Raw genomic sequence first — 13,047 nt, forward strand, 5'->3', positions numbered from 1 at the left:
CCTCTATCAATTATATCTCTGTAATTCAAGAAAGGTAACTTCATCTCATCTAAAGAAATAAGATCACAAGCTATTTTTTAAAAAATTATAATCAAAACATGTACCAAAAATAGTGTCATGAAAAGACATGAAGCCAAGCAACAAAAAACCCGAATTATACTCTCTAAAAACAAGGCCGATTCCAACCACAAAAATATGTCCTGCAAATATGATTTCTCAATTTTAAATGGGTTACAAAAATTAGGTAACATTCTAGTGGTAATATACCTTGAACAGTTTATGTGTGCTAAGAATCATTCTGATAAGAAACAAGAAATAAAGCTGTGATATAAGGCATGCTTCCCATTCATTCACAGCACATAACTTGGCAAAATGCAAATGTATAAACAGTTCTTTTTGAATCAACTATCCATATGTCCTATAGACATTTAATAGAATCATTTCCAAGGGGAGGATATTACACTGCACAAGAACTAAAGGAAGCTAGGGCACACAGAATGATATTTAAGTGATTCTCTCAAAGGGAAAAGGTGACACTGGAAACTTCAAGTTGGAACTTCTTAAATCTATATGTACATCGAAAGGAGTTAAAGGTACCAGACCAGGTGTGAAATCTTACGGTTACTGACATATAGATACAAGTGTCCAGGATAAAGATTTGTAAATGGTCAGTACTTAAACTAAATTTCCCTGATGATTGTACTCACAACGCTCAACACTCTACTGAAAGTTTCAGTAACCTTTAACCTGTCTGAAAAGCCCAACACAATTTCCATACCAAAGGAATGAAAGGTTTATGGTATTTAATGGGATGATTTAAAATGACAAACATGGCTCTAGATAAACTTCTTTAAAGAAAATATTCTAAACATAAAAAAATTAATAAAGAAAATGAAGCAAGTCAATTTCTTTTCAACGAATTCACTGAGACTCAAAATAATGTATTACTTATAATAACGTATCTATTATTTATAATGCTATGCCATTACCCAAGTGACAATGAAAAGCACAACCACGACATATAATTGGTAATGACATGACAATGTTTTAAAAGACCCCACATAAGTACAATTATCAATTACCAAACTTCTATTCTGTGATCCGGCAAAACCGAATCAACAAAATATATACATGTTATCAAATATCCCTGGTTAGCTTAAATGCCTGTGCTTCAGGGAAACCATAAAATAAAACAATCTCTGGAGGAAGGATTTAGAAAGGGATATTTTGTTTGTTGGTTTTAAGAATAGGTAATGGTGGCATCTAAAATTCAGAGATAAACATCTAAACTTTCAATGTTTACGTTCCAACATTTATTTTACTCTACGTAGATATTCTAAATTTCACTGAACTAAAAATTACATCTTCCTATTTTACAATCTATAATACTTAATAAAATGTATAATTATCAAGTATAGCTAGAAATCAACTTTTATTTTACATGGATATTACCATTATAAAAATTAAAACCAGCCAGATTTAAATACAGTCACGTGTTGCTTAATGCTAGGGATACTTCTGAGAAATGTGTTGTGTGAACATCACAGAGCATACTTCACAAATGGAGATGGTATATAGCCTACTACACACCTAGGCTCTGTAAGATAGCCTATTACTCCTAGGCTACAAACCTGTACAGCATGTCACTGTACTGAATACTGTAGGCAACTATAACACAATGGTATTTTTGTATCTAAGCATATCTAAACATAGAAAAGGTACAGTAAAAATATGGCATTATAGTCTCATGGCGGCACCATCACATCAGTCTGATTGACTGAAACATTAGTATGCAGTGCATGACTGTATCTAATTTGACCAATTCAGGAAATACTCCTGTATGTCAATGATTTCAATGGTAAAAAAGTTCCATAATAATTGTGAGATTTATAATTAAACTTTATATCAAAGAATTTATTATTGGCCCAAACAAAAGTCAGTATGGCTATTTAAAACACTGAAATTAATCATTTCCTATATACATTAAAAGGTAAATATATAATTTAATCCATCTAATTGTTCCTATTTAATAGTTGCCTTTGAGAAGACTAAAATTGCCAAGTTTTTCCAATATTTTAAGGAAAAAGTGATTTCATAAAAAGATTAATAATGATTTTAAATGGAATGTACAAATGACTGATGCCTCTGTAATCTTTTCTTCTTCTTTCTCTTTTTTTTTTTTTTTTTTTGGTAGACAGGGTCTCACTACATTGCCCAGGCTGGTCTCGAACTCCTGGGCTCAAGCAGTCCTCCTGCCTTGGGCTCCCAAAGTGCTGGTATTACAGGCATGTGCCACCGTGCCCAGTCTTGTAATATTTTCAACCCAAGATGAGCTATCAAGCACCAAAGAGGTGTTTAAAAAGCAGTTCTCCCCACCCAAAAAAAGGAGGTCTCCTACAGTGTACATATATATTAAGAAAGAACCTGTTCTATTTTTCCTTTAGTATGGATTTGGCACATTTGTGTTCTTTTCTAACCTTTAGCATTTCTTCATGTATCCCATAATGCCCGTATGAGCTGAAATAAACACCGTCCTCATCCTCCTGGAGGTCCGCAATGATACTAGTAGATGACGAGCAGGTTCTGACATCTGCGTTCATCACAAAATCCTGAGCAAATTGTCTGTAATCAATTTGAAATACACCCTTGAGACAGGTTTATTGGACCATGAATAAAGGAAAGGCTAGAGGTTGAAGAAGAGGAAAGAGGAGGCAGTATAGTGTGATGAGCCTTCTAAATCACATTCTACCTTGAACAACTGAAAGCTCCCCCTGCTGGATCTGAAGCAACGGCAATATTCAAAAACAACTTTATGCACTCCTTCTACAAACCACAAAAGCAATGCCAACTGCAAATTATCCTCTTTATGTCTTTCAACTGAACAAAATAAGCATATTACTTTTATTATCCTCTATTATTTCTATTGTTTTAAAATCCTTTTTTAGCAACTGGATCAATGTCGTGTATTTCAGCTCTATTAATATTCTTTAAAACCATATTATTTCTTGGGAGTGTTATATAAGCAGAAAGTAGACCCAAATAGATAATTATTTATATACACCAACACCACCCACTCCAGCTCTAAAACTCAGATCCCTCTCAGATCATGACATATTAGGAATCCATAAGGTATACAAAAGGGACAAGTCCAAAGGGGCAAAAGGTAAAGTTGGTGTTGGTTGCTTGGTTACCTAGCATAAAAATTCTGAAACAGAGAAGAGGAACTACAATTGGTTCTACTATCTTTCCCGCTGAACATACATTCTGGCAAATCATCAAATAGGTACTCAGGCAACAGCAAACAGCTTACAAATCCAACAGGAAGGCCTGTGAGGTATACTTGTTAGAAATGCAGAATCTCAGGCCCTGTTCTCAATCTCCTGAATCAGAATTTACATTTTAACAGGATCCCAATTGATTCCTATGCACATTAAACTTTGAAAAGTACTACACCAGTACAATGCTAATTTATTCACTGGAAAAAACTGTCACTGTGTATCTGGTTTTCTGGGTTCATACTATACCATAATTACATTTTGATTCTTCCCACACCCACCCCCCACACACAAGACAAAGTCTTGTTCTGTTGCCCAGGTTGGAGTACAGTGGCATGATCTCGGCTCACTGTAACCTCCACTTCCCGGATTCAAGCAATTCTCCTGTCTCAGCCTCCCAAGTAGCTGGGATTATAGGCATGCACCACCACACCCCAGCTAATTTTTGTATTTTTAGTAGAGATGGGGTTTCACCATGTTGGCCAGATTGGTCTCAAACTCCTGACCTCATGATCCACCCACCTTGGCCTCCCAAAGTGCTGAGATTACAGATGTGAGCCACTGCAGCCTACATTTTGATTCTTTAAAAATAAAAACTTCAACCCTGTATTTTCCCCAAACCTCAAAAAGATTAATCCTTCCACTTTAAAAAACTAAGATAGAAAAAGTAAAATGGAGAAATCAACTGCAAACAGGAAAACTGAAAGGAAGGCAATAAAAAACAAAAACATTCATGAGGACAACATTTGTCAGAACATATCAGAATAGGTAAAACCATAAGACTTTATATTAATTAACAATATCCATAATGTATAAAAATGCTACATATCTTTAACTGTATGAAGATAAAATATCTACATTGTACTTTCCAGTATATGAAATGTTCTATATTCTACTTTGCCATTGGTTGTATTATTTTGGAGATCTAAACAATTAATTTTGCAAGATTGATAAATTACTTCATTTTTTGCAGATCCTCACGTGCTCTAGCCAATTCGGCTTCAGCAGACAATGCCCTGGCTTCCATACGTTTCAATTTTTCAACAACAGATGTATTTTCACTGAGTCCATTGGGGTATGAGAAGGGTACTGACACCGGTTCATAAAGATCTTCCACATCTAAAGAAATAAATGGACATTATCATCAGGCCATCTTATAACAACAAAACAAGTATAAATATGTTAGGAATAAATATGCCCTAAGCTTCTACTATGTGGCCAATTGAGAAAGATTAGTGAAAGTACTTTTAATTGAATATTAATCATCTTGGCTTTGCACAGTGGCTTACACCTATAATCCCAGCATTTTGCAAGGCCGAGGCAGGCAGATCACTTGAGGCCAACAGTGATCAAGACTAGCCTGGCCAATTTGGTGAAACCTTGTCTCTACTAAAAAAAAAAAAAAAAAAAAAAAAAAAAAAAAAAAAAAAAAAAAAAATACAAAAAATTAGCCAGGCCTGGTGGTGCGGGCCTGTGGTCCCAGCTACTTGGGAGACTGAGGCAGGAGAATTGCTTGAACCTCAGAAGTGGAGGTTGCAGTGAGCTGAGATCGCACCACTGTACTCCAACCTGGAGAATACAGTGAGACTCGGTCTTAAAAATAATAATAATAAATATTTATCATCTAAACTATTTCAGTTTGAATTCAAAGAGCATGCTTTTAGTCTAAGTTTTTCATTAGCTGGCTCAACTGGACATATATTTAAATATTAATTATACTCAACCAAATCCAGGGAGAAAAAAGTAGAAAGAAAAAACCTAATATTTATTGATCAGCAGGTATCTTTCAAGTACATCATTACATCTCGTTTTATTCTCAAAACACAGTAAAGATGTATTTATCCCTATTTGAGGCATGGAAAAAATAAATTTCAGAGAAATTAAGTGACTATCCCAAAGTTATATATCTGTTTATGGAAGAACTAAGATTTAAACTCACACCTGCATTCCCAGCCCATGTTCTTGCCATTACACAAAGCCACCTCCTAGCCTGTGTCCTTATTGTAGCAGGTATTAAATTCAGATATTGCTTAAGGGAAATCCTGCCATATATGACAATATGAATGAACGTGGAGGACATTATGTGAAGCAAAATAAGACAGACACAAACAGACAAACACTGTGTGATCTCACTTTTGTGTGGAATTAAAAAAAAAACTCACAGAAGCAGAGAGTGAAATGGTGGTGGAAATGAGGAGATGTTGATCAAAGTGTACACACTTTCAGCTACAATACGAGTAAGTTATGGGCATCTGCCTATGGTAAAGTGACTATAGTTAAAAATGCCGCACTGTATACTTGAAATTTGCAGACAGTAGATCTCAGCTGTTCTCAACACAAAAATAAAAAATGGAATGTGAGGTGATGATGTTAATCAGCTCGGTTACAGTAATCACTTCACAAAGTATATGCAAATCAAATCGTCATATTGTATACCTGAAATGTACAAAATTTTCACTTATCAATTATACCTGAATAAAACTGGAGGAAAAAAAAACATTCCTAAGGACAGTGTGCAAAGAATTCTACACACTAATTTTTCATCCTGGGCAAGGTGGAATGAAATCTATACACTAAAGTCTTATTGCTGATATTATTAAATATTCTAATTCCTAGTATTTTTAAATTATTGATTTAATTTTAATTTCACTATATTTAATTTTAATTTCACTTCTCTGCAAAGATAAGTTAATATATGTAGTTTGTGAATTTCACAAAATCCATGTCCATTTACTGGTCTAACTTTCAGATCAACTTAAGGCAGGAAGTAGTGCAAATATTACCTTTTCCCCTCAGGATAGCACTGGAAGAAATGTGACTTTGTAAACATTCCTATTCATTTTTCAGTTGTGAAGACACTTCTTCAGAGTTAGGACAAAACAGCTAAGCCTAACGAATGCCTAATACTGTAAGAGACTACAGCCTAAGTTGAATTCTTGTTATAAAAGCAGTGCAGGGTGTCACTAACTTCTAATCACTCTGGTAGAATATTGAGTCACTGAGGTTTAAAAACTGCATTCATTCACTATCTAATTCACCAAAAATTAATGAACACAACAAAATATTTCCAAATTATATAAGGCTGGTATACTGTGTTTTCTACTTCCTACTACAAACCTCATTTTGTATTTTGATTTCAAAATTCTTCAAACTGGTCAGTTTCTGTTTTGCTTTCTGCTACAATAAAAATTGTCATAATAAAAACTTTTTAATTTTAAGAATATGCAGATAATTATATATTAAAGATTAAACTTAGAGATTTGAAAAAGAGAAAGGATTTAGTTAATATTAAGATTCCTAACTACAATTTGCTAGAATTCAAAGGCCTAAACCATATTCAGAAAGACAAATTTCCACGTCTACCTTCTGTCTCAGGATGTTCAAATCACCTGGATACTTCTTTCAGGCAGAGAAGAATTACTGCAAAAGTTGGCCAATATTTCAGTAAAATATAACAATTATAAATGTGTATAAACCTCACATAAGAGCTCCAAAATAAATGAAGCAATTAAAGGCAAAAACAGACAATCCTTTGATCACAGAGTATTTGGTTTTTTTAGACAGAGTCTTGCTCTGTCACCTGTATCCCAGGTTCAAGAGATTCTCCTGCCTCAGCCTCCCAGTAGCTGGGACTACAGGTGCCCGCCACCATGCCCGGCTAACTTTTTGTATTTTTAGTAAAGATGGGGTCTCACTGTGTTAGCAAGGATGGTCTCGATCTCCTGACCTCGTGATCTGCCTATAGCCTCCCGAAGTGCTGGGATTACAGGCATGAGCCACCGCGCCTGGCCGACTATTAGTTTTTAAGCAACTTAACTTTTCTATTGAAACCAACTACGTGATGAGGCGTTTAGAGAATTTTAAAAAGCATGTCTTTTCCTAAAACACTTTACTTCCATTTTGCCATAACAAATGGCCTTATGTTAATTAAAGTAGATACACTTATGTTCATCTTACCAAATTGAAGTAAAAGGTCATCTTCTAATACTGGCTTCAAATATTCTTCTTTCTCCCAAGGCACTGGGTTGTATATGGAATTCATATACTCAACTGTAGGATTCTGGATATAAAATTAATTTCATGTTTTTTTCATTAATTGCAAAATCTCCTTAGTAAAACTACAGAATTAAACAAAGGAAATTATGTTTGCATTACACAAAATCAGTATGTCTCTAAAAAGTCTGTACATGCCTGTCATTTCATTAACTTGCTGGATAATTGCTTAATCAGTAGTTTCAATGCAGAGTTTTTTTTACTGTTTGGATTTGGGGAAAGTGTTGTCATGTCATTAAACATTCATTTAAGTAGGACAAAAAAAACACAAAGTATTTGAAAAAAACAGAAAAAAGAGCAATCAAAATACTTAAAATCACATTAGAAATTATTTCTGATTTTACAGATCCTGTCCATCAGTATTTCCCTTTATCTGACACTGAATTACTTTTTCACATACACGGATTCATCTCTTAGACGCAGTGAAAATAGTACTTGTTAGTTATGGTAGACACTTACATGGTGCTTTCTGCTGTGCTAGTTCCTAATGTCCATGATTCCCCAATATAACGAGTACCGAATTTAATGCAGTTCCTCATATTCTTTTAAATAATCAGTACACTGACAGTCACTGTAGCATTTCTTTAATTTCTAAACAAAATTGTAAATTAAGCTGTCAACTTACCTTAAGTCTAATAAAATTTATTAGCTTAATGTATCCATAAAATTCAAGTCCTAAAGGGGGAAAAAAGATAATTCACCTATTTTAACATAAGGAGTTTTGTTTAACTGACCCGTTCTATAAAGACTTCTCTGATTAAACAATAAAATACTTCTGACCTCTAAATTACTACTTATATTTTGAATTTTATTAAGAATTAGAAGTAGTAATACGACAATACTTCTGTATTGAGAAGCAGCCATAGAAGACAAATTAAAGTTTTTGTAGTATTTCTAAAAGGATGGGAAATTGATCTTTAAAATTCTGCTCCTCCTTTGTCAGAACAACACAAATCTGGAAAATTAGGTCCGACATTTTACCAAGTATTTGGCAATTGATATCAGAGCTGAAAGTTTTAAATCCCTAATTTTTATGGTGTGTATCAAATTATAATTTTGCCAGGACATGGTGTATACTAGCTTCTACATGAAGTTAAATGATGCAAACCCAATAAGGCTTGTTATCTGGTTCTCATATCTTTCCAGAAATTAAGCAGCATTTAAAACAAAGGAAAGCAGTAATATATCCAACCAACCAATTATTTGTCATAAAACTGTTGTTATGAGAAAGCTTTAATAGTATACAAACCCCCTATATTGGTAAGTGGAAAAAAAACAAAACAAAACATAATTCTATCTCAAGTATGATTCTAATACTTTAGAAATGCAACATTAAAAACATTAAGGCTGGGCACAGTGGCTCATACCTGTAATCCCAGCACTTTGGGAGGCCAAGACGGGTGGATCACCTGAGGTTGGGAGTTTGAGACTAGCCTGACCAACATGGAGAAACCCTGTCTTTACTAAAAATACAAAATTAGCCAGTGTGGTGGAGCATGCCTATAATCCCAACTACACGGGAGGCTGAGGGAGGAGAATCACTTGAACCCAGGACGCTGAGGTTGCGGTGAGCCGAGATCACGCCATTGCACTCCAGCCTGGGCAACAAGAGCGAGACTCCGTCTCAGAAAAAACAAAAACAAAAACAAAAACAAAAAGCATTAAAAAATGAGGCTGTCATTTATGCCTTACAAAAGTACTTGCACCTGAATTTATGATTTATGAACATGTGATACCACATATTTATTGACACTGAAACATCTGTTAGTATTTGCTATTCTTCAATAATGTCCCTTCTTAGTTGTCAACAAATATAGGGACCAAAACACCTATTCTGTATTTTTTTTTTTTTTTGTGAGACTGAGTCTCAGTCTGTCGCCCAGGCTGGAGTGCAGTGGCATGATCTCAGCTCACTGCAACCTCTGCCTCCCGGGTTCAAGTGATTCTCCTGCCTCAGCCTCCCAAGTAGCTGGGACTACAGGCACGTGCCACCATGCCTGGCTAATTTTTTGAATTTTTAGTAGAGTAAGGGTTTCACTGGGTTAGCCAGGATGGTCTCGATCCCCTGACTTTGTGATCCACCCACCTCGGCCTCCCAAAGTGCTGGAATCACAGGCGTGAGCCACCGCACCTGGCCTATTTAATTTTATTGTAGTATAGCTCTTCTATATCCATTTAAAGAAGTGGAAGTCCTTAATCGTAAGTCAAGTGTGTTTAAATAAAAGTTTCAATAGAAACATCACCTGAGTACTTTGTATATTAACCTTAACTTCATCACTTTTTCCAGTCTCTACCAAACTTCGTATAAAACTCAGTCTCATAGGCTGTGAAGTTCATGTCATTCTTCAAGCTGATTGTCTTTTTTCAAATGAACTGCCTCCTTTTTCAAGTCCTACACCTACACTTGCTCTCCCTAAATCTAATATGTAATCACATAAAATGTAAAAATGTAATCACATGCCAAATCTGTTTTTGTTTTTAGTTGAAAAGCTAATATAAGCTTAAATATAGTGAATCTTGTCTAGAAGAGTGACTTATTCATCTTTTCTCAAGGACTGCTTGTCAAAAAAACTCCATTTCCACAAGATAAGATGTTGCTGTATGATTTGCCATATTAAACTCATACAGAAAAGGGTCTGAAAAACTATAAAATCTGAACTTATATTTCACAACCTTCTTTTTCTTTTTTTTTTTTTTTTGAGAAGAGTCTCACTGTCACCCAGGCTGCAGTGCAGTGATGCCATCTCAGCTCACTGCTACCTCCACCTCCCGTGTTTAAGCAATTCACCTGCCTCAGTCTTCTGAGTAGCTGGGATTACAGGTGTGCATCACCACACCCAGATAACTTTTGTATTTTAGTAGAGATGGGGTTTCACCATGTTGGCCAGGCTGGTCTTGAACTCCTGACCTAAAGTGACCACCCACCTCAGCCTCCCAAAGTGCTGGGATGACAGGTGTGAGCCTCCATACCTGGCCAAATTTCACAACTTAAATTGCCTTTATTCTAAAAAAAACACTCACCATGTTTATGAACCATGCTGTCAATATTAAATTGATGCTCAGACTTACAGTGTGAAAATGTTTCTTCGGCAGATGTGAATAACCTGAAAAATTAAGCAATAGCTTCATGGAATAGTCCCCCAAGAAGTCTAAATACTGATTTCATGCTACATATACACTTTTTTTTTTTTTTTTTTTACTCTGCTGGTTTCTAGTTTTATTTCCAATTAAGAAAAAACAGACTTGTATCTGAAAGGAAGGGAACCCAGCATTTCTAAAGGGAATTAGTACTTCTGAGTCCCATTTTACACCTAAAACCAATTATCGTTTAAACATCAAGGTGAATTTATTTGTCAAATAATGTCACTGATTTTATCAACAAGCTTTTAAGAGCGTTCCCTTTGATAGAGTCTGTTTCTCTCAAGTCACACAATTTCTCTACTTGAGATTCTTCTCTAAGTGTCAACTCTGCTTTCAGAGGCTTTGAACTGGCACAGCTCAAACTGCTTTTAGAAATAAAGCAAAAAATGTAATTTTACAGCTGGCATACTCCCAAAGTGTCTTATTTCAAAAGTGATCTTGTAGTGTTCCCAACGTACTTGCATTACAGACACTGTGAGGATCAAGCCTCTTTATTATGTGACATGCAAATCTGAAGGACACTTAAACAGGAATACACAGCAGAGAAGCTGCATACTTTATCTATATTCCTAACACATGTGGAGCATTAGTTTTCAACATATGTTTACCAAGATAGGTTATTTGAAGTATTTATGGAGGCTATCACAGCCACTGCACCACTGGTGCTCAATAAATACTGTATGACAACTAGAATATATACAGGCATTCTATCTACCCAATGGGGCTACAGATGAGAACACTAACACACCACCAATCAGCACCACGCCCAGATACAGGGAACACTGAAAAAAAGTATTAAAGTAACACTGGCCAATGCCAGCCGGGCCTCTTTCCTGCCTATTTGCCTAGGACAGCAGCCAAAGCTTCCCAAGACTAATAGGCAGAATTTCAAGTGGCAGGAATGTGAGTTTGGAAATAAGCACACCACAGCTTTGTGACCTTGAGCAAATTATTGATACTGCAGTCTCTTTTTCTCCAAGTGAAAAATCCTACTTAAGGAAGGTGAACTTCCTTCTTAGGCTATGTAAACCGCTCAAATGTAACAGAAATGTTTCACCTGAGAAGCTCCCTACTTGTCAAATAATTAGCATGGTAAAGCTGGAAGGCTACGTAGGGATTATCTAGTTCAGTGTGGCTCCCAAATTTGTTACTCATTTAGTAACTCGTTAGTAACTTCACTGTTACTTCTGATCTTGTTCTCATAAAAGAGAATATTCCTAGACCCCATGCCTGATTTAGAAGGATTCAGGTGCAGAGTTCAGTATCATTTTGTTGTTGTTTTTTCAGCGTTTCAACCGACAAGATTAGGGAACCACAGATTCAATGCACTACTACTAGTCAAAAGCTGGCAGTACAACCGGCCTTCCAGTTCATGGTTCCCACTTTCTACTACTGACGGTCCTCCTTCTCCACAAGCCCTCACCCCAGACCAGTGTTCCAGAATTCAAAGACAGGCCACTCTGGCTCGCCTCTTGCCCGAAGTCGTTCCTGGGCACACACACCCACGCGCCTGGGCACACTAGGGCAGGGGCCAGGCGCTGAGGTGGACGAACCTGTTACAGAACAGGCAGGGGGTCTGTTGCTTGTCGTGGGGGAGATCAGCATCGTCCTCATCCTCCCAGGCAGCCTCGTCCCCGCTGTCCGACAGTTCTGGCGGGTCCTCCTCATCCTCCACAGCGCCCCGGCCGCCTAACACACGCACAACAATCAGATCGGCCTCGGACACCAGTGCAGCCCGGGGGCTCGAGGAGCAAGTGAGGATGGGCTCTCCCTCGCCCCGTCCACCCGCAGCCCTCACTCAGCACCTCCTCCGTGCTCCCTGCGAGCCCCCAACCCCGCCCGGGCCGGGCCCGTGTCCCGGAGGGTCTTCCACCGGCCCCACAGCGGCACGGCCTGGGGCTGGGCGAGCCGGGTGCTGAGGGGCCAGGGTACCCACCGGTAGCGCCTGACGCTAACGAGCACATGACTGTGGTACCCCGAGAGCCCGGCGTGCCTAGGGGCGGGGACCAGGATGGGCAACGAGCGCGCGCAGCGGCCTTGGCGCAAGCACAAGCGCGAGCCCGCGGCGGGATCCGGTCTCCGGGAACTTCGCAGATAGCCGGGAACATCTGAGGGCGCGCGCTTCCGGCCTCGAGGCGCCGTGTGGGTCACGTGAGGTGGGGGCGGGGCGACAGCGGGGGCTCCGCCTCCTCCCGTCGCAGGGTTGACGCAGTGCGCGATGAGGAGGCGCGCTGATGACGGTTAATGTTGCAGCCCAGGAGGTGCCTTTTCTCTCTTCCTTAGGTTGCGGCAGGCGTTAGTGGGAGGTCCCGGCCCGCTGCTCTGAGCCCTGAGGCAGAGAGACGTCGCAGCGGTTTTGCTGTTGGCATCCTGTCCTCTGTGCGCCCCTTTTTCCTGGGATGAGCGGTTAGCGGAGGGGCGATCGGCCCATGACGCCCTCTGGTGGCGGAGGAGGCCAAACGCTGACGGCTCGGCTGGTTTCTGGGCTCCCAAGTCCTGGAGGGGGGGCAGCTGGCGAGAGGGAACGAACTGCATGGGCCAGGGTGGGTCTACTGCAGGGACAGATAGGCGTCAAACC

At 38.5% G+C, this 13,047-nt stretch overlaps 1 protein-coding gene across 3 annotated transcripts in view; it reads right to left on the reverse strand.

Annotated features, from left to right (window-relative positions):
• PRMT3 (protein arginine methyltransferase 3) overlaps positions 1–12,616 on the reverse strand; it is a 128,817-nt gene extending 116,201 nt beyond the window's left edge. The window contains exons 1-7 of one of the 3 annotated variants that reach the window (XR_007719075.1): positions 12,406–12,593; positions 12,023–12,158; positions 10,350–10,432; positions 7,954–8,003; positions 7,233–7,335; positions 4,235–4,394; positions 2,478–2,622 (exon numbers count right to left, since the gene is read on the reverse strand). Coding sequence is in view for 2 of the 3 variants with exons in the window: in XM_050755397.1 (XP_050611354.1) it covers positions 2,478–2,622; positions 4,235–4,394; positions 7,233–7,335; positions 7,954–8,003; positions 10,350–10,432; positions 12,023–12,158; positions 12,406–12,577 (849 nt within the window). In the remaining variant the exon portion in view is untranslated. Of the gene's footprint in view, positions 1–2,477; positions 2,623–4,234; positions 4,395–7,232; positions 7,336–7,953; positions 8,004–10,349; positions 10,433–12,022; positions 12,159–12,405 lie in introns of all 3 variants that reach the window. The other 2 variants (XM_050755397.1, XM_050755398.1) reach the window with 2 other exon arrangements.
• Positions 12,617–13,047: the final 431 nt, after the last annotated feature.

The sequence above is a fragment of the Macaca thibetana genome, chromosome 14 (genome assembly GCF_024542745.1).
Source record: "Macaca thibetana thibetana isolate TM-01 chromosome 14, ASM2454274v1, whole genome shotgun sequence".
NCBI classification, from domain to species: domain Eukaryota; kingdom Metazoa; phylum Chordata; class Mammalia; order Primates; family Cercopithecidae; genus Macaca; species Macaca thibetana.